The 27255-nt window shown below is 40.9% G+C and overlaps 1 protein-coding gene across 1 annotated transcript; it reads right to left on the reverse strand.

The window, feature by feature from the left end:
* Nucleotides 1–3078: 3078 nt before the first annotated feature.
* Nucleotides 3079–27255, reverse strand: KMT5B (lysine methyltransferase 5B). The gene is made up of 11 exons (XM_089658107.1): nucleotides 27120–27255; nucleotides 26699–26756; nucleotides 15804–16038; nucleotides 15470–15623; nucleotides 13060–13225; nucleotides 11802–11911; nucleotides 11498–11664; nucleotides 10279–10298; nucleotides 10047–10183; nucleotides 7474–7670; nucleotides 3079–6045 (listed from the first exon to the last, which is right to left on the reverse strand). Exons 3-11 carry the CDS (start codon nucleotides 15961–15963, stop codon nucleotides 4583–4585), a joined length of 2574 nt encoding a protein of 857 aa, XP_089514233.1. The 5' UTR covers nucleotides 15964–16038; nucleotides 26699–26756; nucleotides 27120–27255; the 3' UTR covers nucleotides 3079–4582.

The raw sequence follows: 27255 nt of genomic DNA on the forward strand, positions 1-27255 counted from the left end.
TTATCAGTGACTTACACAGATAGCAGAGAGAGGAGAGGTCAGAGAGAAATGACACTTGGTGCTTTAGATTCAGACTAGCAAACACTATAGAAGGATGTGCCTTGTTTATTTTTCATGCTAGAGATTAACCACCACTTCAACCCTTTCAGAGAATAACAGGAGAAAATGGCAATAGCACACCATGCTCATATGGGACCAAGCACCAGACTCACCATAGTTGCAGGCCTGGAAAGTTTTCTGTGACTAAGCAGCACAATAACTATGTACTAGAGTGTAAGAAGCAGAACGCAGGGAACATATCAAGTTCCAGAAAATTTTCACCATTACCATGGGCTTACTCGCCTAGGGAGTCTTCAGGATTACATCAGAGACTGTTTAGCAGAGTTGGATCTGTGAAGCAGTGTGCGGCTAAAAAAAACTAGTACATTAGGGAGAGATTTACTAAACCTAGGGCAGATGTGCATAGTGACCAATCAGCTTCTAACATCAGCTTGCTCAGTTAAGCTTTGACAATAAAGCCTTAAACGCTTAACTGAACTAGCGAAACCTAAATCTGCTCCTAGATGCCTAGGAAGTGTCAAAGTAGAGCCCAGTGCAAGAAGGTCACATTACAATCCAGCCCCTTGATCCTTGCTAAAAGTAACAATGTTTAGAACAAATGCGTATGCTTTCTCCAAAGAAAAAAAAAGATGTCCACCCTCCCAGGACACTAGGAAAAAACTGAAGCATCATGAGGAGTGAAAGTAGTTGGCTGACCAATTGCCTTTTTTAGTTTGCCAGTGCCAAATTCCTTCTACAGGAAAGCAGTACAACCCAATGTTCCTGAATCTACTGATCCTGTGATTCTTGATGCACAATTACCAAATATATGTTTGTTAACCACAATACCAGAATGACTGTAAAACATCTACCTAAAGAGCGAGCTGATATCTGAATGTAGAAAGTCTAATTGCATGTATAATGGCAGGATGGATTCAAGTGAAGGGGTAAAAATTTAATTTCTTCAATAATGTATACATGGTAAAGATGAATGTAAAATATTTTGCTAAAAACTGTATGTTACATGTTTGCTACATGTACTTTCACAGGAAGAACTTACAGGTCCGAAACCTTGTTTCCTATTACCAACAACCTATTGAGTTGACCATCAGGCTTCCATTCTAAGTAACTGATCTAGAACTAGCATGCACATATCAAAAGTATTACTCTGGATCAGTAATACCAAGCTTTGCATCAAAGGCTGGAAAGGCAGCCAGACAATTAGTATCTTCTGAATGAAAACTCTTCAAATTTAGTCTGGCACCCTTTTTTTTTTTTTTTTTACAAGTATAATGTACAAGTGACCCTGAAGGTCAATATATACCTTGCAGTAATGCACCACAAAATTGTAAATCCATACTTTTGACTTCATGTTCAGCCAATAGTCAGACCTACTGCTTTGGCATGTATCTCAAGCCCAATTTATGTTTACTGTTGCACTAGCCTTTCATGCAGTTGAGCTAATCCTTATAGCTGAACAAATTGCTTAACTGCTCTCTTACTTATATCCTTGCGTAGGCCACACTGATACATTCAAGGTCACTCAACTTTTCCAGACATGGCAGCAGGATGTTTCTGCTCTAACTGATGGTGATTAGGAAGAAAGTATTCAACATTAGCTTCCACTTATGATACTGGCAAGAAACAGATGGGTGCAATTAAATTTCTACAGAGTGTATTACTCCAAAGTGACTCTCTACTATCTAAGGTAATGTAGACACTCAGGGGTTTATTTACTAAAGCTGGAGAGTGCAAAATCAGACTCACTTCTACATAGAAACCAATCAGCTTCCAGGTTTCATTGCCAAAGCTTCATTGAACAAGCTGAGGTTAGAATCTGATTGGTTTCTATGCAGAAGGGAGTCTGATTTTGCACTCTCCAGCTTTAGTAAATAAACCCCTCATTGTCCAAAATGCTGAACCTGGCCCATTCCTCCACATGGTTTGGTCTTGCCCTCTTATACAAGATTTTTGGCAGGCTGTAGTAGCTGATATATGTGAGGTGAGTGGGCTAACAATCCATACAGATCTGCTAATATTGTTGTTAGGGGTGTGTGACATGCTGGACACCACTCATCACAAATTGTTTCTCTTCTATATGGCACATTATGCCAGGAAAACTATCCTCACTAAGAGGGAGCTATCAGACCCCTCTACGGTACAGCACTGGAAATTCATGATAAACATGGTGCTGCCACTCTATAAACACACCTATTTGAGGTGTAACTGCCCCAACAAAATGTACTTAAATTAGGGCAGCATGGGTGGAAGCTAGAGATCTAACATTATTATGATCGGATTGGCTGCTGGTATACTAAATTGGAATTCTCCCCCCAATCTTGTATGTGTGCCTTTTCTAGGCCAACCTGTGAGATTTTGGGCCCACACCATCCACCTCTTTTCCGCTTTCTCTACCCCCCCCCCTTCTTCTTTATTGCTCTTTGTGTTCTCCTACTCTCCCACCACCTCTTCTTCCTGAACCGGTACCAGAGTGGTCTGGATACTGGTCAATAAGATCTGAAATCTACCCTTTCCCCGTTTCCTTCGCCTTCCCTCCTTTATTTTTTCAGTCCCATCTGCTGGATAGAAGATCGCATAGGCTTTTCTTGCTTGTTACTTGTGATAACCTGGTAGTAGCCAACCTGCAATTTTGTATGTCTCCTATTTTGATGCTGCACAATTGTAAATCAATTTACTCTGTGTACCCTAATTTTGTCCTGCAACGATCGGTGCCACTGATGATTGTTGTATTTTTGTGCAAACGCAAAAATCTTTGCCTTTCAAATGCACATTTTTTGCTTCCTTATAGTGGCTCTACACACAGCATTGTTCTGGTGTTGATATAACCATATATCAAGGATGGTGGTAGGTCTGTGTGATCATTACTTCAAAACTACTATACATATGGCACCATCTGCAGGACACCTTTCATAAAAGTTTACTTCCACATACTCAAAGACCTCAATAAATATATAACAATATTTCAAACAATTTTTTCAAATGTACTTAAAATCAGAACTGGATTATTACAGAGACACGTGGGTATGACCTTTTTTATTCACATTTGCATTGAATGCTACCTATACATAAATCACCAACTCATTTGGATAAGATGTTATAACAATGTGAAATTTAGTGTGCTCGAGTCTAAAAAAAACATATAAAATGTAAAAAGTTAAATATGAAAGAAAATGATTAAAAACAAAATCATTAATAAACTTGGGTTTACAATTTCCTATTTTATTGTCATGAATACTTAAGTTTTAACTATTACGGTAAATCATTTTTTTATGGCAGAAATGAAACTCCTCACCACACTCATATATACATTATATACAGTTAACTTTTACACAAAGGAAAAGTAACATACCTTTAGCTCCCTGTCAGAATGTTCATAACATTCAGTCAGTTGTAGCTTTGCCAAACTGCAAGAGAGGACAAGAATTTTCTGTGTATGTAGATGACAGCTGCATTTAAGTGGATACATTTCATCCTTGTCACCTTATTTTCACAGCCTCTTCCATGAAAAAATAAGCACCAATCAGTCTTCAAAAGAACAAATTTTATCTAAAATTTTAAGTGTTAAATATAAGTTTTTTATATTTATATAACAAGCAATAAATACACCCATGTCCAAACTTTTATTCTGCATATGGCTAGGCCCTGTACATAAATGTGCTACTAAGATAAGCAAATATCATTTTCTGACATTTTTATTTGAATCAATTAGAGGTTCAGGGCTCATTCACACCAGATGCATGTGTTTTTGGATGCATTTTACATGCTGTGAGGAGGATCCCATTCAATTGACTTGAAAGGAAATAAATGCAGCTCAAGGAACCAAAAATGTAGCATGCAGGTCTTTTTTGCCCAACACATCTTAATGCAATGTGTTAGTGTGAAAGGACCCTACTGAAATTAATGGATTTACTCATGTTCATGCATTCTACCGGTTGTGAAAAATGTAACAAAAACGCACAACAATGCACCTAGTGTAAACAAGCCCAAATGAAGAATTTGCTGCTAAAAAAATGCCACAGACAGAACTTTTAGTATAGAGGTACAGTAAAAATAGATTTCTGAATAAGCAAATAAATTTGAAAAGGTGTAATCATTGCTGGTGATAACAACATATGGAAAAAGTGTAATGTTACTACTGTGATTCTTGTTAAAATATTAATGACAAAGCTTCTAGGGGTTTAAACAAATATGACTGGGTAGCCACACTACTATACTTTATTGTCTTGTGTGGAAAGTTTAATATGTACATTGTCCTCCCATATACAACACGACCCAAATGACAATTTTTTTTTTTTAACTCAAAATTGCACATAAGAAGACTGTTAAAAAGTACAGTAAAAATTAAAAATTTAAGTTGGTATGCTGTACACTTTCTACAATTACATTTCAGAGTGAACTAACAAGTGCAGTCTCTAAAATTTACAGTTTTTGAAGTAAAGGAATAATTCAATGGAATAAGTTTATTTTATAGGTAATGGAGTAAAAATGACTGTTGAGGTCAACCTAAAAAAATATTAATATTTCACGCATTCAGACGCAAAGACTGATCTTCTCTCCGCCTGGAGGATATATCAATGTCTATTGAATCCTTTCCAACAATCAGTCTCAAACGTTTTGCTGGTGGTAGAGGAATAAAGTCATCCTCAAAATCATCATCATATTCATCTTCTCCCTCTTCTTCTGATGAAGAATCCTCCATACTTTCTTCCTCATAAGGATCATAGTTGTTAACTTCCATTCTGGTTCCCAGCAGAGACAATGCATCTTTACAATACACACCATTTTCATGAAGTTCCTCTGGAAAGGACATTCTTGTTTCTTCTTCTCTCTTAAGCTGAATCTTTAGTTTTGTAGAACTACTACCTGATCCTGAGTTAAAACCATTGTTAAGTTTTGCTACATACAAACTGTTCTTGTCCTTTTCATGATCCTTACTCAGTTTAATGCTAATTTTGGATGAGCCCATGCCATCATTTTCCTTTTCTCCTTTGCTGCTGTTACTGTCATGACGTCTACGGAGAGTTAGTTTTGGAATTCCAGTGCTATTTTCAAGAATTAATTGTGCATCATATCTTGTGATTCGCCTGCTTTTTTTACTTTTCACAGTTCTGATTATTTCTTTTGTCCTTATTTCTGAACTGACAACAGGGCAACCATCTGAAGATGTCCTCAGATCTTTATAATCAGCATGACTATCAGAAACAGCATTTATAGCATCCAACTCACAATGTGAACTTACTATGTTTGGCAAATTGTTATCTTCGCCAGACAATTCAAAATCACAATTTGACACAGCCATGTGAGCAGCCTGTTTCAAGTGTTTGGTCTGTCTAGACTTCCGTTTAGACTTACACAGACCATTTGTCTGATGTCTACTCTCCTGTGTGTTTGAGGTGTCAAGATCAAGTTCATTGTTATTTAATGACTGTTCTTCAAAGTCAGTTCTGTGCACTGGTACAACACTTCCACCATTGCTTCTATGAACATCCAAAGAATTTGGTGGAAGCTTAGCATCAGACGCTTCCACAGAGTTCCTTGTTCTCATAGAGCTTCGAGTGATATATGAACAAGATGATTCACCAAGAGCACCTTTCAAAGAATTCAGTTTATATTCTCTTGCTGCATGTCTTGTTAAACAACCAGTGCTTTCTTTCAACTTTGCTGGTCCCCCGCTCTCTTTATCCCTTTTAACGGACATGTTTTTATACAACACTACTTTAGGTTCTTTAAGTACTACGTTCCCTACTTCAAGCCTGTTTGAAGTATTTCTCTGCTCTGGTCGCTTGCAGTGATTTCTCATCTTAATTTTAGAATGGAAAGGCTTTACAGGCTTTCTTAGTCTCTTTGGTACCCTGGAATTATTTATATGAGAGAGTTTTGATGAGGTAGAAGAGGATGAAACTGGAATTTGTGACATAGGCTGTTTTGTCAACGTTCTTCTTTTCCCATTCTTCTTCACACCAACTGAAGATTTTCTGTTTCTGCCTGTAAAGCACAAGAGATGAAAAAAAAAAAAAAAAAAAAAGGTTAAGTTCACCATAATTGATATATATCTATCCTGAGATTTTGCAGGAGCCTGGCATTGCACCAGCGTTCTGCTGATATGTTACGATTATATATATGAGCATATCAGCAGATCACAGGTGCAATGCCAGGCTCCTGCAGAATCTCAGTATAGAGGTTTGCCATTACCTCCTGTATGGGCACACAGTCATTGGAGAGAAGGAAGATCAATGAATTATAAGTGTGCTCATCAGTACCCTCAAAGTTCATTGAGAACTACAAGATGTCTGGCGCAATGGCTAGTTGTAGTTTAATCATTCATGCACAGAATTCTGTGAATGTATGACATGGCAAAGCGGTGCGCTTTTGAATTGTGACAGCAGGGGCAGGGAGAAGACCCCTTGCCTGCTGTCACAGTGGGAATTGGGGGTAGGGAGTGTGGGCAGGCGCTCTCTGCAAATATGTTACCAAAGGGAAACTTATCCTTTAACAGGGAACCTGTCATGTGGGACACGCAGGCTGCCATCAGTGTGTTTTCCGTGTCAATAGCCTGACTCACTAGTTTCAGTACTTTGAGTAACTGCTTCCAAATAAGATCATATGACTCTTACCTGAAACTCACACCTGGTCTGGGTGAGTGACTCAAAATGTTAAATCTAGTGAGCCAGCATAACAGCCTGTAAACTAGCATTTTCAGCAAGACAGAAGTGGCTGCTTCAAAATTTGCCTCATGACACAATCACTTTAAAAGTGGAACTCCAAGCAGACAGCATGGTGATATCTGTTGGAAAACGTTACCTATGCTGATGTTTATGCCATGTCCAGATCCCTTCTGTCTAGTGTAAAATTCATACTTTCATTAATGCCAGATGGTACAGTCCCGCTGTACTTCTAGCCATATAGGGAAGCAGTAGTGTCGTTTATCTGCCACTCTTCCGCTGTCTATTCACTGAATGCTTTTTTTATTTTGTGCATGCGTACAAAGGGAGAAGAAAGCAGATTAACACTACTGCATTCCTATAGGAGAGCCAAAGCCAGTCAAATGTGTACTTTGCCTTTGCTCCCAAGCAATGTTATGAGCTCTGCCCATCTGTTCCCTCTGAACTACAGATCAACTTTCTCCTTATGTTATTAAGAGGAGGAGGTGGTGCAGTGCAGCTCAGATTTCTGGAAGATCAACAGGTATTTATATGTACTTGAAGTATTTTTAAAAAAGAGACAAAGCATGGGAAAGGGGTGTGTGTGTATATAGATATATATATATATATATATATATATATATATATATATATATATATAAAATATACGATAAAGGTTTGTTCCCCACATATACACATTAAGACAAAAGGAAAAAAAAAAAAAAAAAAAGGTGAAAAAAAAAAAAATTACATAAAGGCAACTAATTCTTACATGAGTTAGATTTTTCCTGAGAGGTGTCTGCATCTGTGTTGGAGCTGACAGACTGACTATCTGAATTTTTGCTGCCGTCACCAAGCTTTTTGAGTCTGTTCAAACGTTTGTCTGTTTCCCGTAATCCATACTTGCTGTTGATCACAGGACCCGGTTCATTAAGACCTACGCGTGATTTGAAAGCACCAGTTGCACGCCTAAAAAGAGTAACAAACACTATTACAACTCTTCAATTGTATCAGCAAACACAAATGCTCCTGAGCTTTGGGATGGACTCGATGCAGGCTGCAACCACATTAAGAATGTCCTGGAACATGCACACCTTGCTGCCCTCAATAGACCGGGAAAATCCAAATATACTGAAAGAGAAAAGAACAAACAGAGGGCGCACAGGCCTAGTGCATTACCATAAAAAATGATTAATAAGAAATAAAGTAGGTGTTGAACTCACAAACGACAATAAAGTCAAGGCATGTCATAAAAGAACAGCTTAGTCAACACCGCGCTGAGTAACAGTCCACAATAGGGAGTGTAGACATCCAATAGGCTGACACATTTCGAGGACTTGCCTCTTCCTCAGAGCCACTGAGAAAGAGGCAAGTCCTCGAAACGCGTCAGTCTACTGGATGTATACACTCCCTATTGTGGACTGTTACTCAGCGCAGTGTTGACTAAGCTGTTCTTTTATGACATGCCTTGACTTTATTGTCGTTTGTGAGTACAACACCTACTTTATTTCTTATTAAACAATTTATGGTAATGCACTAGGCCTGTGCGCCCTGTTTGTTCTTTTCTCATTCTTCAATTGTATATCCTTTTGTTTACTAACGTAATTCAGACACCAACTCTAAAGTGTCATTCTAATCACCACACATATAGCCTTTGTAGCAGAGGTTGTCTACTTACAACTATGTTCTCATAGTAAGGTACTACCACCACAGTCTTTGAACATGACAGCAGTGAAGATGAAAGTCACCAAACATTCACTGCAGACATATCTTTCCTGTATTTTAAAATACAGTGATTGATTCACTTTACGGCGAATGTCACATTCACTGCATTATAAAATATACCATATATTGTTTTTGTTCTTATTCAACAGCTTTTATGAAGATTAAATCGGTCTGTTCACAAATGGACTAAAAAATAGGATTTTTGTACTCACTGTAAAATTATTTTAAAGTCCATTGAGGGACACAGTGTGATAGTAAAAAACCCAGGGACATCCAGGAGCAGAACAACCTGTGGGTCTGGCGCACCCAAACACAGATGACCAGCACAACGAGAAAGGTCGGGATCCACCCAGATGCCTGGCCGGCAGCTGGCTCAGTGTCTCTGCACGGCGCCGAGAGCCTAAGACAGCTACTTCTGCCCCTGTCACAGCAAAGCTCGCCAGTGAGAGCTCCAGGGGCAGAGCAGAGAGCGGTGACTGACTGATCAACAGTCATGTGATTGCTCAGTTCTCAGTCTTAGAGCTAGCAGGGGACAGCTGCATCTTTAGACCAATGCTGCAGCCATATGGGAGAGTATAAATATTTTTTCTTCCCCCCAAACACTTCTCTTTTAACGAAATGAGAAAACCAGCACTCGGTTAACCGGTGAGACTTCTAGGATCTCTAATTAAACCTGAACCTGCAAGTAGCTGTTGATGGTAAAAAAAAAAAAAAAAAAGAAAATCAGTTCAAGCAAAACATATATCAGAAAGTAAGAGAACCACTCTTCTAAGCACACTGAACAGGTTTGGGGTGGGAGGGATTATAGCTACAAAAGATGTAAGCCTTCAGTATTCTATGTGGTTAGTATCCATTTATCTGGTAGTCGGCAGTATAACCCTACATTTCTTACCATCAAGCGGTGTCCCTCAATGAACGATGGAGAAATCTTCATTTCTTTTGGGCCCAGTTCCTACTTATCTGCAGTGGGCTTGTGGCAAACACTTGTCTCTTTCCCCCCATCAATCTCCAGTACAGGGATACTGAGAGACAACAGGCTTAATCAAAGCTCTGCTAGATAAACAGTACCTATTGCTTTTGTTTTTATTTAATAAAAGCCAACATCTTTAGAACATTAAATTAAGATCTTCAATAATGGATAGGAGCAGTACCAGATGCAACAGCTTTTACTGTGGTTATCAGCTTTTTCCAGCATGGTTCGGTAAGACACACACACACAAACACACACGATTGTCTGTGTGGCTGTCTGCTCGTACCTCCAATACGGGCAGGCAGTTACTGAAAAGACAGGAAGATCAATGAACTACCAGAGCGCTCATCAGCACCTTGTTAGTTCATTGAGAACTAAAAGCTGTTAGCCGCAAAGGATGATGGTACTTGTAGTTCATTCCTAGAAAATCTGCTATAGTCTGCTTCTACTCGCTTCTAGGTGTTTTTTTATTTTCTGTGTACTATATGGTGCACGTGATGTGCAGTGCACTCTCTAGCTAGAGATGGGTGTCAGAGTCAATGTAACATCTGTGCACATGCGGAATAGTTGCATTGTCAACGACTGAAGAAAGCAGAGGACCAGAAATAGCATAAATCTCTTAATTTAAGGAAAAAAAAAAAATACATTACCTTTCACAGGTGTAACATTCACAGAACTCATTGTTTTCGCCAAAAAAGCCATCACCATAATAACAAGAGATTTCTTCGCCTGGCTCAATATCACGCAGTGCTTTGACACATGCAGTGTCGCGCCCAGTCGATACAAACTGGAAGTCCAAAGCCAATATTTGATTACCGTTCTCAGATAGGAACAAGAAAAAAAATTCTAATAAAAATGTATGCACTATTGTACAGCACTTACCTTGCAGTTAGGTCTGCAATCTGTAGGTGGATAAGGAAACATTAAGAATTAGTATCCAAAAAGATAGAACTCTAAAATTTTCCTTAGCACTCTATCTGAAATGTTAGACAATAAAATAAACTCTAGCTAAGCTACTGTATTTTTAAGCCACTACATTGAACCATAACCTTACATAGTGGCCAGAGAGGATGGTAAACATGCTGCAGCCACACTGCTTTGCTCTTCAGCCACAATTATACCCCATGACGCACTTGGTGGGTAGTACCTCCACCAAACATGACCTGTTAAAAAGTGAATGAGGCTGCACTACAACTGTGTATAATGCGCACAGTTATGGAGTAGTGCTGTCATCTTTCAAGCGTTTAAGCAGACAGCATGGGGCAACATACCACCTCCCAGCCACCTGTCAACAGCCCTCTGAAAAGCAACCCACGGCAGGCTACTTTTTAGAGGGCTGTTGAACATTACCGCAAGTGTAGACAAGCCCTAAAATATTTGCTATCCCCATTACTCACTTTTTAGTTATATTTTAATTACACATCATCATATTCTCTCAACAGAACAATTAAACCTTATGTAGCTGAAAGGGAAAGGAGGTAAGTGTAGCTAGGTTACACTGTGACTGCATGTAGTACAAAGATCTTCCCATATAGCTTTATTCAAATCTCGCCTAAGGGAATGTGCTATTAAAATGTGTGCAATATAGATTAAAATCACAAACACATTTTAAACAAAGAAAGATGTATGGTACAATAGACAAGAGTTGTGTTGAAGCTTACAATCTAAAAGTATAGAAAGAGTGACAAACTGTGCCTTCTCAGATCTAATAAATCAGTCACAGAAGAGAATATTTTAGATCACATTGTATTCTTGTAAGAAGTGGCAAGTTTCAGGACATGTAAAGTTTTTAAATGCTGAATTTCACTTCCAGCAAAGTGGAGGAATGTGAGAAAAGTCCTGAAGGTAAAAGAGCGAAGAGGACAATGGAGATTGTGCTTAGGGCAGAATCTGCAAAGGAGCTTAGAAACAGTCTGAGGAGCTAATCAAATGAGAACATTGGAACTGGCAAGTAGTGGAGTAACTGGAGGCAAGGAGCTCAAAATGGACTGGAGAAGTGGTTTTGGCTGGTAAGAGGGTGTCACGATAATTAATCTTGGATAAGATAAAGGCAAGTCCTGGCATTTTAGCTGCTGTATCCCAAAATGATGTTTGAACGTACCATGATTGATGAAGGCAGCTGGCCCAAGCCATAGCTGAGCACAGTTTTTTCTTGTTGAGTACATGACACTAAAGTCATTTTCTCCATGACGCAGAAGCATATTTTCTTCAGCTTCAGAAAGCTCAGCTATACATCCCACAAGTAGTTCTATTTTGTCATTACGTTTCCTGTTGCAGGATCAAATATACAGGATTTCATTACCGAGCATTGTGCAGGTTTCTTGCCAACTAGTATATTTACTACACAAAACTGCATATAACTTGAAAAAGAAAAAAAAAAAATATGCACAGACACATATACATACCATTCCTTAGTTGCAACTATTTTGGCTCCATTTCGTTCAGAAGAATAACGATTGCAAGGCAATATTTCAAACCCACTGCTGGTTGCAAACATCCTCAAATAGATAAACACCTATAAGGAGAAAACAATTTGTCAGTCATAATGTGGACTTAAAGGATAAATCCTAATGTAACGTAACACAATTGTTAGACCAGCACTTTAAGGCTGGGTTTACAGAGGAACTGACAGCTGTCGTAAGGATTTACCTGTCCAGCAGCTGTCCGTTCCCAGCTGCAGTACAGGGCAGTGTGGTGCACGATTCAGGGCTTGGGACAAACTTTATGTAAAGTGCACACTTCACTCATGGTGCTGTAGAGCAGGGCGGTGCGCTGCTGAATAGTGCCATGTGATTTTGTACAGTGCGCTGTGATAAAATGCAGCATGTCTGCATTTTAGAACAGCTCCAGGGTTCAATGCAGTGTGAATGGGACACGCAGAAAACAACTGTTTTCTGTCCTTGCGGTGACAGGCGTTTTACACTATGTGTGAAATAACCCCTAAAAGGAACCATGTTAAACCCATGGAGTGCCAAGGCAACCCCTCACCCAGCAAGACTGCCAGATTCCTCTGCTCGGTGGGTCCTGTCCTTTTTAAATTTGTCACACATTTGGTTCAAACGCCAACGACATGAACTTGGTATAATTTCCTCAAGAGATTTTCTTTTCAATGCATTTTCAAGGACAAGGAAACTCATTTTGCAGTTGACGTAGTCGACAGGTCTTGACATAAAAATATAGGATACCTGTGGATGGCTATACACAATCACAATTTCTGGCCATTCAGTCCTGAAAGGGGATCTGAGTTTTCTCTTCAGAACTTTCACTTACAGGTCCCCTTCCCAACCCCTACTCTGTGACCTATTATGTACCAGTTATATTAGCATTATACTTTTCTAGTTACGACAGGTGCAATGGAAAATTTTAGAAGATAAAATCCCTTCAACGGATCTTGAGTCCATTCTGGGGCCTACCCCCTAGCTGGACAAACATGGAATAATTCCACTGGGATCCTTTATTCATAAAGACCAAAACCAGTTCACGAACCTTTCTCAGTTCAAAGAAACAAAGTTTCTACCCTAAGATTTATCAAGTCATTGCTTATCAGAACATAGAATAACAGGCAGGTACAGAGGCAGCTTCCCTCCACAAACCAGGAAACGATTTCCAGGCAAGATGCTTGCCATTATATAAAGAACCTTGTAGACAAAAAAATAGACGTACATGTTCCTTGAAATGTTTCTCCTGTGCTTTATTCTTATTAAGAAAATAGTGTCGTGACCAGTCACCAGATATTAGATTTTTGAAGGTTTTCTCCAAATGTTCAGTTCTCTTGAAGTTTTCAATCACTTCCTTTAGCTCTTCCTGCCTCCCTTTTATTGGACGAAACCTGGGAAGAAAAATATGTGCACTGTAGGATTCCATAGATAGTGCCACATCACACAAATATTGCCGTGAAAAAGTGCTATAGTTTTTCTTGGCAAAACTAGATTTTGTTAGCTTTAGTATTGGTAGGATGGACATAAAATTGAAGCAGCAGGTGTCAGTGCTACATTAAAAAGAAAAAACATTGCTTTCTTTATTATCTGCACCTAGCAGTTCAATGGGCCCACAACAGAGTTACTGAATACAATACATGAATATCACAATTTTCAACTGAATTGTCAAAATGTTACTAGATTTACCAATGCAAAAACACTGTCTTTAGTGATGTGGGTTTTCAAAATGACAAGATATGATTTTTTTTTATTTTCTTTTGCTAAAGATCATAAAATTATAAAAGATAATATTAAAGGATCAAGAAACAAGAACACAAAATCTTTTTTTTCAGCTCAACAAGTACTTTTTTGAAACTTCAACTATAACTGGGAAGTAAGCACACAAAAAAGACAAAATAAATAAATAAATAATACAGGATAATAAAGCAAGGAAGGAAGGCAAAGGGAGGGGTAAAATCCCTTGTTATTCCCCCTGTGATCAAGACAGAAGTTATATGGCATTATGCCAGGTCATTTTCCACATTCTTCAAGAAATTCCAATCAAAAAAGGTAAGACTGTTGCAGTGTCACTGTTGGATTCTCTGGAATAACCTAACCAAACATCATCAGAGCTCAAACAACTGATCAACTTAAAAGCAAGACTGTTACAACCACCTCAGGTGTACAGAGGGAACTCTACACTAGGTATTGGGTGCTTTAACAATATAGTGATGGATCTGGCTCGTTTACAGGCCAATCAAGGCAAAATAAACAGTTTTAGGTAAAACTGCCCATTAAGGATTTGCGAGCACAGCTATCAAATGCACGCATGTGGTATTCTTTATGACAAAAATCAAGATAAAAAAGGAAAAGAAAACTGCTGTGCTAGGGTGGGAGGTAGGGCATCTATTGGCTCTGTACTCACCTGGTTCTCTTCACCGGTCTTATAATGTATTAATGCAGAAATAGATAAATAAATGCATTACATTTGACATGAATATTACATCCAAGGTTTCCAACAATATAATGATTTCTGATTACTAACTTTACAACCAGTGTGAAAAGACTCCATGTGGGGTCTCAGGTTTATTTTAATTTAGCTGTATCACGTAAATTATTATTATTATTATAATATACGTAAAAGCAGAACAAAAAGCACACAGTCAGGAGTTTGGACCCAATTAAAATTTAAGTTCACCTTTGGGAACATGTTACATGTTTTACACTTTTTTGTAATGTAATGTAATATGTTCCCACTGCTGAAGCCTCTCCCCCCAATCCACCGCCTCTAGTGACAGTAAGCCAGGAATCTTCTAGCACCCACAGTCACAAGAAAAAAAAAAAAAAAAAAAAAAGGAAGGAGGAAGAAGTAGAGAAAGGAGTTCTGTGAATGGGAAAACTAAAACTACCATCAGCCTTTGCGGCTGACAGCTTGTAGTTTTTGATGAACTACCAGAGAGCTGGAGAGCGCTCTCTAGGTAATTCATTGATGGTTGTTCCTGTCATTGTGTAACTGCCTGTGCGAGGTAGTATGACAGGTGCAATGCTTTGCAGGCTCCTGATAAAAAAAAAAATTATTATTATTAATAATAATAATAATAATAATAATAATAAGAATTATAAATGCACATTTTTTTACCTATATAAAGATGTGCATTCATTATTTTTTTTAAACAGTGAACTTATCCTTTAAACTAGTTTGCTGCATTAACACGCCCAGATTAATGTACTTCGTGTAAGAATGGCGCTAAACTCAAGCTTACTAAAGGCTGCGGCAAGCAACATTTTACATGAGAGGAGACTTGGTATGTCACTTCTCCACATAAAAAATAAAATTAAATTAAAAAAAATAAATAACTTGCCTGCTAGCAATAGGTTTTGTGAATGTATACTGAGCCGTGCATGCTGAGCTTTGGTGCTGGGATACCACCCTGATATGATGACTAAACATCAGGATTTGGTGGAACAGTAAGTGCAGAGGTGAAAAAGAAATTGCACTTTAAACAGCCACATTATTGCTGGTGTCACTAGGCCACTCTGTCACCAGACGTGGCCACACAGTATAATATAATAAGTAGACAAAGCCAGCAATCACCTTGCCATTTGTGATTATTTTTAATTTTTTTTCCTGAAGCAACATCTTAAGAATTTGTTACCTTGTATTCATTTTGTGAGTCTGAAACCCTAAGTAGGGGTCCAGCACCAGACTTGTTGCAAGGTCATCATTTTCACAGAGCTCTTTAGCTGTCATTCCCGATGAAGGTACATAACGGCTCTGAGTTTCAAAAACATGTGTAGATATAACACTACCTACAAAAATACACAAGAATTTAATTAACACAGGAAACGTAGAATGGAAAAACCTCTTAGAAAAAGAAAAGTTTGGATTTAAAAAAAGAAAAGTAATCAAAGACTATAGGAAATTAGGAGACTAGACTAAAACAAAAGAATACAAAATGACAGCGACATTTATATAGAAGGCAGACTTACATCTGCTTGATCTTCTATCAGAAACATTTTTAGTGCCTCTTAAATTTCCTCTTCCTGATCTGTGCAGCTTGGCCCGACTCCGATGGTGTTCATGGGACAGCCTGTTGCCATGTCTCCTGCCATTCACTACCATGTTCTTGGATTCGCCCAACCACTTCATGCCAACATTCAGCCTGGCCTAGTTGCATTTAGTCTCACTCTGAATAGGACCTGAGAATGGGTCAAATGATGGTACCTGCAAACAATAACAAGGTCCATTTTATATTTATTTATATAACCAATGAAAAAAAAACTGGTTTACTTACTGTAAAATCCTTTTCTTGGATGTTTATTGAGGGACACAGGTTTCAGAAACATCTCGGCTATACTGCTGCCTACAGGAACATTTAGACACTAACAAGCAACACTAGACACCAGCTTGGTATAAACTCCTCCAATACCCAGCATGCCTTATTCTGTAACAAAGCAGTATCAAGAGTGAGGTATAACACTGAGTGGTGAGCCCTAACTTCCAATAAAGGGAATTTACAATGTATGCAAATAAATCAAGTTTTCTGTTTCTCATTCATTGGGAGACACAGGATTCGGAGACAACTGGGACATCCAACACCACTCCTACAGAAGGGTGGGCAAAAGGGGTGGTAAAACTTAATAAGGAGAAGTACAGTCAAACCTCTTGGCTGTACTTCTCATGTCACAGTTTGTTCTGCACTCCTGTGACCTGTTTTCAGCCGACTTAGCCAGTCCAAGCTGGGGAAAGATCCCGACTTCAAAGTCGGGATCCACCCAGAGCCTGAAAGAGCCACTCCCTCCACCTCCATAGCCGAAGCCAGTTGCCAGTGAGTGCTGGGAGGGGGGGGGGGATGCAGAGCAGACAGCGGTGACTGACAGTCATTGCTCAGAGCGGCTGTGAGAACTCAAGAGATCAGTGGTCATATGATCACCGAGTTCTCACACTTAGAGCCAGCGGGACAGATGCTGCATCCACCTAGGTGAGTATAATGGGAGAAAATAAATAAAAAACCATACTTGTCTTTTAATGAACAACATGGGAAGCAGTTGTGATGCCAAAAAGTCCAGAAAGCACTCACAGATCTAGTAAAGTGTACCTTGATAGAAAAGTGGAACTTTAAATGATTATCTATTTGAGCCACCAAGAAATGGAATGAGAAGCTGGTTTACATTTATGAAGACCAGTAGCATTAGAATAGTGCTGCAAAGTAAATGCATACAGCACAAATTATATTTAAAATTTTCAAGAAATCTCCCTCTGATGTACTGGGGCTGGAAAAACAAATAGAAGCACAATGCCCTGGTTAAGATGAGGGCCAAAATCACCTTCAGAAGTAAGGAGACTCCAGGCTTCAACTCTAGGCTTGTCCTTGTGCAAGACAAGAAAAAGGTTCTTTGAAGGACAAAGGCACCAAATTCAGAAAAGCTTTCGCAGAGATGATCAAAACAAGGAATACAACTTTGTAAGTAAAGTATAGAAAGTGAAATATCCCTATCCCAATAGGTTCAAAAGGGCAGTTTTATTCATATGCTTAGGGAACCAAATTCAGATCCCAAAAAGGGACAACGGTGGGCATGCAGGGGACACCACATTGGAAACACCTTGAATGAAAAGTGGCTTTTGGAACAGGCTGCAGAAGGTTGCAATACAGGGCCTGCTAGAGAATACAACGTGTTTGAGAGTGTCTCTAATCATTTATCTATAGAGTCCTTTAGGGACAACTCCACTTTCGTGAAAACCGAAAATATAGCTGCTATACAAGCCATGTTCAAACTTCGGCATTATAATTTGCTGGAAAATACAATGCAATGTGGCAACCTGGAGGCCTCCTGTATACAGTTAGTGTACAGAACTACCCCGAAAACGGAATTTCCTGCTTGTGTGATCGACACACTGGTTTTCACAGAAGTCTGCCCTAAGATACAAGCTAGATTTTAGGCATCCTCTGTAAAAGAAATGTAAGATGTATTGAGATACACCCAAAGGAATGCAAACCCTGCAACTTTTCTCATTAGAACAATGCATGTGCACCAGCCAATTTATAATGGAGAAGTCACTCCCATTTAGATTCACTCTGTACACAACAAGCAGCTATTTCTTCACAGCAGAGAAAGGTGGGAATCTGCAAACAAAGTTAGTTAAAATCAATGCAGTGTACATTGATCACCTAGAGAGTAGATTTTTTTTCTCAACAGAAGTGAATTTACTCTTTAAATACTGGGCCATCATCTACACAGATAATCAATGCTTAATCAAGACGAAACACTGCTGTATCCACTGTGGAAACTGTCCACTTCTTAACAAAGGCTTCCTAAAATGGACATTGGATTGCAAAATGGAAGGTAGAAACCATTTATCAGAATTTTTCACTCAGCATAAACAATATTGAAAATAGCATGTGCACGTGAAAGCGTTTAGTAGTCTTGAGACTTTTCCGGGACCCTAGACTGGTAGCAGCACTAATAGAAGTCACAGGCTGTACCTCCCTCTTTAGGTGGCAGGCACATCAATTGGAGCCAAAATGGTCTCTCTAAGCCTGGGCGTTATGGCAGCTGCCTGCCACTCCTCAGGGCCAACCTTATCAGGCAAGGATTTGTGAGACTATCCATTTTTAAAGACTCAGATTTGTGTTTGACCTCAAATGGGAATAACTTAACTTGAATAAAAGGTAAGAACCTTCAGCACTTACAAACTGACTGCTAGACGCAGAGCAGTTTCAAAAGCCAGCAGTTGATTAGGTCACTACAGGCGGCAGCAAGGGCCAACCGAGGTGAAAACAATCTGTCTGTTCAGATAAGGAGCACTGACGGGAAGGTGTTACCCCATTCTGAATGTCAGAAAAAGAGTGCTCCTTCAAGTAATGCAACACTCAACTTAGTATTCTAGAAAAAAAAAGACTAGTAAGAACAGTTAACCTTCTGGGACACTGTCTACAGGACCATTCACAATGCACAGCACTGCTTGCGAGGCTGTCACAGCCAGATGCCCACAGTTAAGATGACTGCGCCAGGGACAGAGGGCACCTAGTGAACCTGGCTGGGGTGAGCACACAGCTGGATTGAGGGACAGGTAAGTGGCTGGTTTTTTTTTTTTCTAAAGTCAGCAGCTATATTTTTTATAGCTGCTGACTTATTTCTTTCACAGGAGACTGGAGCTCTGCTTTAAAGAAAAGTCATTAATCCCTTTACAGAGGCATGCTGGAGTGGGAGAGGTTATACCAAGCTGGTCACCGCTTTTGTTTCTGATCAGTGTCTAAATCTTCCTGTAGATGGCGGTACAACTCAATTATCTCTAAATTCTGTGTCCCACCATGAACAGGAAAGAAAACCAGATTTAATAAAATCCTAAAGCAAAATGCAAAATAGAAACAATGATACAAATTTTTCAACATATTCATACAACCCTTCACCTAGCAACCACTACAGACCCAGCTATATCTGTGTCAAGGTGGCATGGTTGCAGACTAGTAGATTTAGAGTTGACTAACGAATTGAAGCTAAACGCCAACTAGAACTTTATAAACTGTTACAGTAACGATTTTTCCCTTTTGGGATAAATTATTTATTGCAGGTACCTGCTAATGCTTATACTGCCGCTCTACACTAAGAAGGAGAATGTATATAGTCCACCTCTTTCAGTTTCAAACTCTATTTCCCCATTTCTTAGCCATTCTCATCTTTATCCTAATCACTTGCACGTTTATCCTCTCATCTTCATGGCCAGTGATGCATACGTTTTTCCATCCTGCCTCTGCACTTTAGCGCTATGAAATCCCGGGGTATGTGGGGTGAAACATGTCAGAGGGCGTGGCTTGTGGAGTGGTACAAGGCTGAGACCATCTTACACATGTTAACCACACAGACTGAATTGGGTTGAGCAGCAATTTTTCTAAATTCTGTACAGACATTTATAAACGTTTTATAGAAATGAAAAAATAGCTGACCATTGTAGGCACCCGTCAGTGTTAAATGATTTGTATCAACCCTCTAACTGCTACTTTGCCTGGACAGCTCGGTCTTTTAAAGTAACACTTACTGGCTGAATCACCAGATAAATTAAATGAAAACGAATGCAACCACCTCATCCAAGAAACAGTGAGCTGCAATTTAGTACATTTTTGTTTTGGGGTTTAATACCGCATAAATTTAATTGAAGCAAAAAGGGCAGACATTTGTTGGAGGCAGAAGCAGCTGATGTAGGTGATCTGGGGACTATCCAATCTAACATCATAGGTGACTCACTTGGGCGAGGAAGGCCTAATGATCCTTCTTTGGCTAAAGGGGTGGCCATAGCAATCATCCATTGTACTCAGGCTGTGAGACATGACATCCATATTCAACAAAATTATGGGCTATAGTGGTATTCTATCCCTGAAGAAGTTAATAAGGAACTTTAAAAAGTGATGGATACCCCAAGCTGTCCAACTAACAATCAAGATCCAACTGGTTGCAGAGTTTGGATATGTACAACAGATTTAGCTGGGGATACCACCATCTATAAGCTTTTGATATTTTGAAATAATTTTGTAGGCTGCCTTTTTAAATGAGGATGTACTAAAGTACAATGTTATCTCTTTGGAGAAGAAGGATGTGCAAGAAACATATATTGTATATTACCAGGTTATGGATCATGCTCTTTAATGTTGATTAGCTTCTTTTAAAACAAAAAAGAACACACACACACATCCACCAGCCACTTTATTAGGTACACCTTGCTAGTATCGGGTTGGAACCCCTTTTGCCTTCAGAACTGTCAATTCTTTGTGGCATAGATTCAACAAGGTGTTATATGGAAACATTCCTCAGAGATTTTGGTTCATATTGACATGATAGCTTTACGCAGTTGCTGCAGATTTGTTGGCTGCACATCCATGAACCGTAGATACAAGGCAGGATGGATCCTTGCTTTCATGTTTACGCCAAATTCTGACCCTACTCTCTGAATGTCACAACTGAAATCGAGACTCATCAGACCAGACACAACGTTTCTCCAATCTGCTATTGTCCAATTTTGGTGAGCCTGCGCAAACTGTAGCTTCCGTTTCCTGTTCTTAGCTGACAGGAGTGGCACCTCATGTTGTCTTCTGCTGCTGTGGCCCATCTGATTCATGGCTTGATGCATTGTGCATTCAGAGATGGTATTCTGCATATCTTGGTTTTAACAAGTGGTTATTTGAGTTACTGTTGCCTTTCTGTAATCTCAAACCAGTCTGTCCATTCTCCTCTGACATCTACAAGGCATTTTCATCCACACAACTGCTGCACACTGGATATTTTCTCTTTTTCAGACCATTCTCTGTAAAAACCCTAGAGATCAGCAGTTTTTTAAATATTAAGACCAGCCTGTCTGGCACCAACAACCATGCCACATTCAAAGTCACTTAAATCCCCTTTCTTCCCCAATCTGATGCTCGGCTAGAATTTCAGCAAGTCGTCTTCACCACAACTAGATGCCTAAATGCATTGAGATACTGACACGTGATTGGCTGATTAGCAATTTGTGTTAGGAAGCAATTGAACAGGTGTGCCTCATAAAGTGGCCAGTGAGTGTGCTTGTGTACACACACTATATTGCGAAAAGTATTGGGATGCCTGCCTTTCCACGCAAATGAACTTTAATGCATCCCAGTCTTAATCCGTAGGGTTCAATATTGAGTTGGCCCACCATTTGCAGTTGTAACAGCTTCAACTATGCTGGGAAGACTGACCTCAAGGTGTAGGTGTGTGTCTGTGGGAATGTTTGACCATTCTTACAGAAGCGCATTTGTGAGGTCAGGCACTGATGTCGGACGAGAAGGCCTGGCTTGCAGTCTCCGTTCTAATTCATCCCAAAAGGTGTTCTATCGGGTTGAGGTCAGGACAGGCCAGTCAAGTTCCTCCACCCCAAACTTGCTCATCCATGTCTTTATGGACCTCGCTTTGTGCACTGGTGTGCAGTAATGTTGGAACAGGAAGGGGCCATCCCCAAACTCTTCCCACAAAGTTGGGAGCATGAAATTGTCCAAAATGTCTTGGTATGTTGACACCTTAAGAGTTCCCTTCACTGGAACTAAGGGGCCAAGCAGAACCTCTGAAAAACAACCCCACACCAAAATCTCCCCTCAACCAAACTTTACACTTGGCACATTGCAGTCAGGCAAGTACCGTTCTCCTGGCAGCCACCAAACCCAGACACGTCCATCGGATTCCCAGATAGAGAAGCACAATTCGTCACTCCAGAGAACACCTCTCCTCTGCTGTAGAGTCCAGTGCCGGCATGCTTTACACTACTGCATCCAACCTTTTGCATTGAATTTGGTGATGTAAGACTTGGATGTAGCTGCTTGGCCATGGAAACCCATTCCATGAAGCTCTCTACACACTGTCGTTGTGCTACTCTGAAGGCCACACGAAATTTGGAGGTCTTTAGCTATTGAATTTACAGACAGTGGGCGCTGACCCCACTCAGCTTGCTTCCATTTTGTTCTAATACCACTAACAGTTGACCGTGGAATATTTAGTAGCAAGGAAATTTCAAGGATAGACTTATTGCACAGGTGACAACCCATCACGGTACCACACTTGAATTCACTGAGCTCCTGAGAGCAACCTATTCTTTCACAGAAAAGCAGTCTGCATGCCTAGGTGCTTGATTTTAAACACCTGTGGCCCTGGAGGTGATTGGAACACCTGAATCCAATGATTTGGAGGGGTATCCCAATATTTTTGTCAATATAGTGTTTGTGTGATATTTTTTTTTTTGCTGTCTGTGTCATATTGGGGGAGGGTCCCTTCACTTTTTGACCCAAAGAGGTAACAGGAATGGAGATTAACGCTCTAAAAAAAATTAGGGGAATTTCTTGTCTAGCTGTCCCCAGAAGAGAAAACCCCATTCAAATTTCTCCCTGCGACTCTTGTTCTGATGACAACTGCAACATTTTTGATTTCCCATCACTTTCTGCCACAAGGACGGACAATGAATAAAGCCAATGGGGTCACAGACATCAATAAAAACCTGGCAGAAATTCTTATCCTTTCCTCCTAGTCTATCCAAAACTGACTACATAAAAACTTTTAATTTGAGGAAAAAGCTGCCAATATTGAAAAAGGAAATGTAAATGTATTTTAATGTTGCCACCTTGTGGCTTTCTGCAGTACACACATACAGCTAGTTGATTGTAACCCCTTCCCTGCCAACCGCACAACTTGTACTAACCCCTACCTCATTAAACAGAAGAGAAGAAAATAACAGGGGTAGCTCATTCAAAACCAACATCAATATCAGATGCCAGAAACAGATTGTATATTAAAAAGAGAGCCCCCGCTATACATTCAAAAAATACCAATGACACAGAAAGCTGCATATCGAGGACATGCATTATAAGAGGAAACATGAGAAGAAACTCCTACTTAATTACTAAACCGCATTTCACGTTATGCCTTACAATTAAACCACACAAAAGAATGTGTACGTCACAATTTAAAGCCCTCGCCTTTATGAAGCAAAACACATAATCAGGGCATGACACGGAGAGAACACCCCTCCCCCTCACTCTGTCAGCAGCCAATGAAACGCAACAACACACACAGGATTTAAATGTCCTGAAAACACACACCCAGATGTTCAGCCATGCTCCATGTAGGAATTTACGAATCAAGAAAAACAGTTCCTCATACCACCGAATGATGACATTGTTGCTGGACTACAATGTATGTTTAGTTACGGCTTCAGAACGAACATTACAAAATAACCTTTTAATGGAGGATCTGGAAGGGAGAAACTCCCACAAAGCTCTTGTAAGACTGGTTTACAGGCAACAGGGTGAATGCAGGCAGTTTTATTATTATTATAGGGCTGGCATAATAAAGGCATTGTCTGAATTGTTCACACATGCCATTTTAATGATTCCAAACTGAACTGCGTTGTTGTAAGCCTGAGTTTAAATATCAACCAAATGTAATGCCCGGGCACAGGTCACCCCCTTGGGCTGGTTCATTTGTGTAGTATGAGTGCTCCAAACCATTACGTGTATTGTGCCCAAGACCACCTCTTCCAAGGACAGTTCACTACAGTGTGAGTGCAAACCGTGCCTGAGCACAGGATCCTCCATAGATGTGCCGAGCACAGGATCCTCCATAGATGTGCCGAGCACAGGATCCTCCATAGATGTGCCGAGCACAGGATCCTCCATAGATGTGCCGAGCACAGGATCCTCCATAGATGTGCCGAGCACAGGATCCTCCATAGATGTGCCGAGCACAGGATCTTCCATAGATGTGCCGAGCACAGGATCCTCCATAGATGTGCCGTGCACAGGATCCTCCATAGATGTGCCGTGCACAGGATCCTCCATAGATGACCGAGCAAAAGGATCCTCCATAGATGACCGAGCAAAAGGATCCTCCATAGATGACCGAGCAAAAGGATCCTCCATAGATGACTGAGCACAGAAGCTATGGTGTGAGTGCAGACCAGTGATGGAGTGGGATGGGGGGGGGGCATCAGCACTGTTCAATTCAACCATGCGCAGTGTCAGTGCACCCCAAAGCTGGTCAGAGATTTGTTGTTTTTTTTTGTCCAGCCAGTAGGCTGTATGGGAAAAGCTGAACGGATCGCTCCATCCATTCTGCCACAGAACCTCTTGATGGTCAGAATCTGCTAATCAGCGTCTGCAGCTGGCTGATGGACAAAGGTTTTTCAACAAGCGTCACACCTACCTATAGGAGCTTTTTGGCCAGACTTCAGGGGGAGAAAATGGTCTACAAGTATGACTCCCCCCCCCCCCCCAAAAAACAAAACAAAGACATACTCATATGCCCAGTGAATCCAGCATTGTCTATTGAAACCTGCCACTGCATGCCTGTATCTCTATCTTCTTTATGGACATCATCAGGGGGCTGGGTGTCGCTTCCAGGTTCTTGCACCTGGTCTTCCCCGTCACCCCCCCCATCCAGATGTTGCATTCCTGCATATGTGCAATGTGCTCAAAATTGCCTGGTGCATGCAAAGTGTTCGCAGGATTGCCACAAAGCCTCCTGGAATGGGTGATGTGAGTACCCTATGCAAATCCAGAAAGGGGAGGGAGACAACATCATCTCACCTAGGCAAAAAAACAGGAAGTGTTGGGCTGGTACCCACCTGAAGGTATTAAAAGGGAAACAAATTGTGTAATAGGAGGGAAAGAGAGTATGGGGGGAGCGAAAATATGCATAGTGAGGGTGAGTATAGACTGTACTGACAGTTAATGCGGAACTAAACCCATTGATGTAACTGTTTCAAAAAATAGTAACATGCCAGAATTTTAACTGTCACATTTGCTTGTGCTCTAAACCAAACTGTCAAACCATCAAATGTCTGGTGTTAGAACTGATCACGTGCAGCACCATGGCAGTTGCAGATCAAACAGCAGCTAAGATGGCAGCTTTCTTGGCTGGAACCGATAGGAGGGTTTATTTCGGCTTGAGGTCTTGTTCACACCATGGTGCAGAGACATCAGTTTTTTGCGCTCTGCGCACAACAAAATCAATTGTTCTCGATGTGCCCTGTTCACACCACACCTCTAGTATTATGTGAAGATTTTTTTCTGCGCAGGAATCTGCAACAGGTATAAAACTCACTGAAACATGTATGTAAACTGATGCAAGTCAAATCTTTTTTTTTTGCACGAATAGTGTGAACGAGGCCTTAAGGTGGCCATTGATTGGTGATATTGCTGAACTCTCCAATTGCGATCAACAGCAATTGAACAAAAAGTCAATCTACCAAACGACTTCTTTTCAACCGCCCTGTGGGATAAAAGTCGATTGACAGCTGCAGCGCTGATCTGTGTATTCTAACATCGGAGGAATTAGGAGTTGCTCTTGTGAAAGGAATACTCTGGGACTCGGATCCAAGAACAAATTCTGATATTTCAAGCAATAAATTAACCCCTTGGCGCTGGCGCCTCCTGGCCCTTTAAGGGGTCTGTGATACCGGTAGGCAGGCCAGGGATTGGGGTCATGTGACCGCCTTGATGGGCTGTCACAAATTCGGAAAGCTCCCAATGGCAAGTAGCGATTGGGACCTATTAGGCGCTGGTAATTGTGCTGGGAGCGGGCAGGGCGTGCGCTCTCGGCACGCCTTTTGTTTACCTTGCGAAGACAAATATGCAGCCCCTCTGTGTCAAGGCGTCGCAGAGTTGCGTGTGCTCGGCGTTAAGCCAGCGATACATGAATCAATATTTGACCAGTTTGGCTGAATTTTGATCCATGTATGGGCAGGTTGGTTGAACAGATGTCTATCTAGCCATCAACCAGCCTGTAAAATTTCCGGATTGGTGGCGCCGACTATAGCCAGCAGTGCTGATCTGTGTATTCTAAGGGTGGGGAAGGCTTCCCTCTGTCGGGATACAATGGCACAGCTGGGAAGATATCCCCAATCACCGAACACGTGTGGATGGGGGAATCGGTTCCATTTTTTTGGTTCTGATAGCCACATATGGCTGGCTTTAAAGGGATCTGTCGCACGAAGGGATTTCTAAAGCGAGATCATAGTGTACAAAGCCCGGCACACATCTACATATTCTTCATTTATATTGGTTGTCCACCATGACCATGGGGCTCCGACGTCAGGATGGATGAAGGGGCATTTAAACGTTGTGTGGCCGTGTGTTTACAAACAGATGAGATAACATGGCTCCCACCTCTGAGGAGCACCTATGGCTGACAATCAGGCCTGAGCCCAGCACAGCCAATATGGCCTAATGGGGGGATGGGAAGGAATAGACGGAGATCTCACACACACACACGGCTAGAGATGGAGAATGACATCCTGTCCCGGTACATCTCCATCTGGGCCATAGAAAACACTGAGGAGTCCATGAAACCACATCATCATCATCACATTGTAAGAATCAAAAGAGTACCTGGGCTGAGCTGGGATGACCGATCACCTCCCTCAGATCCGGCGATCGGACGGCCACCCTAAACGGCAGAAAACGGATTTATAATGTAAATAGCAGATTGTCGAAGTCGTTATGGAAACAACGTGCAGGAGGGGTCCGGGCTACGAAGGACAAACTTCACTCCAGCCCCTGACACACAAGGGGTTAAATGGCACCGGTGACGACTGGGGGGGATGTGGGATATTTATATAAATATATATCTTTGGAAGGAAACATTAACATTCAAGATGGCGGACGGGGCCGAGGCCGCAGCACAGCTACCGTCACAAATAGTCCCTGGCATTGGTGTCCTTCCGCCGCCCATTCTCTGCTCGGGGGAATGAAAAGAAAGCTACGGCAGGGAAACGGAAAGCGGCGTCGGAACGTCGCTTGGAAGCATTACCGTTGGCTAGTGCGTGTCCCCGCGGTGTGTTTTCTTTGACGGCCGTTCGGCATTCGCTACTTCCGCCTAGCTTGGGAGTGCGGCTCATTCGCCGTGTCTGAGACGGACAGCGCGGAGGGATATGTTACGTAGTACC

The sequence above is a fragment of the Staurois parvus genome, unplaced genomic scaffold (assembly GCF_062004578.1).
Source record: "Staurois parvus isolate SC_StPar_1 unplaced genomic scaffold, SC_StPar_1.0 ptg001051l, whole genome shotgun sequence".
NCBI lineage: Eukaryota > Metazoa > Chordata > Amphibia > Anura > Ranidae > Staurois > Staurois parvus.

Coding starts and splice junctions, on each gene's coding strand:
- KMT5B (XM_089658107.1), bottom strand. CDS start 15,963: ATGAAGTGGTTGGGCGAATCCAAGAACATGGTAGTGAATGGCAGGAGA. Junction 13,226..15,469: donor ACTCACAAAATGAATACAAG/GTAACAAATTCT, acceptor TTTTCTTCCCAG/GTTTCGTCCAATAAAAGGGA. Junction 10,299..11,497: donor AGCTGCCTTCATCAATCATG/GTACGTTCAAAC, acceptor ATCCACCTACAG/ATTGCAGACCTAACTGCAAG.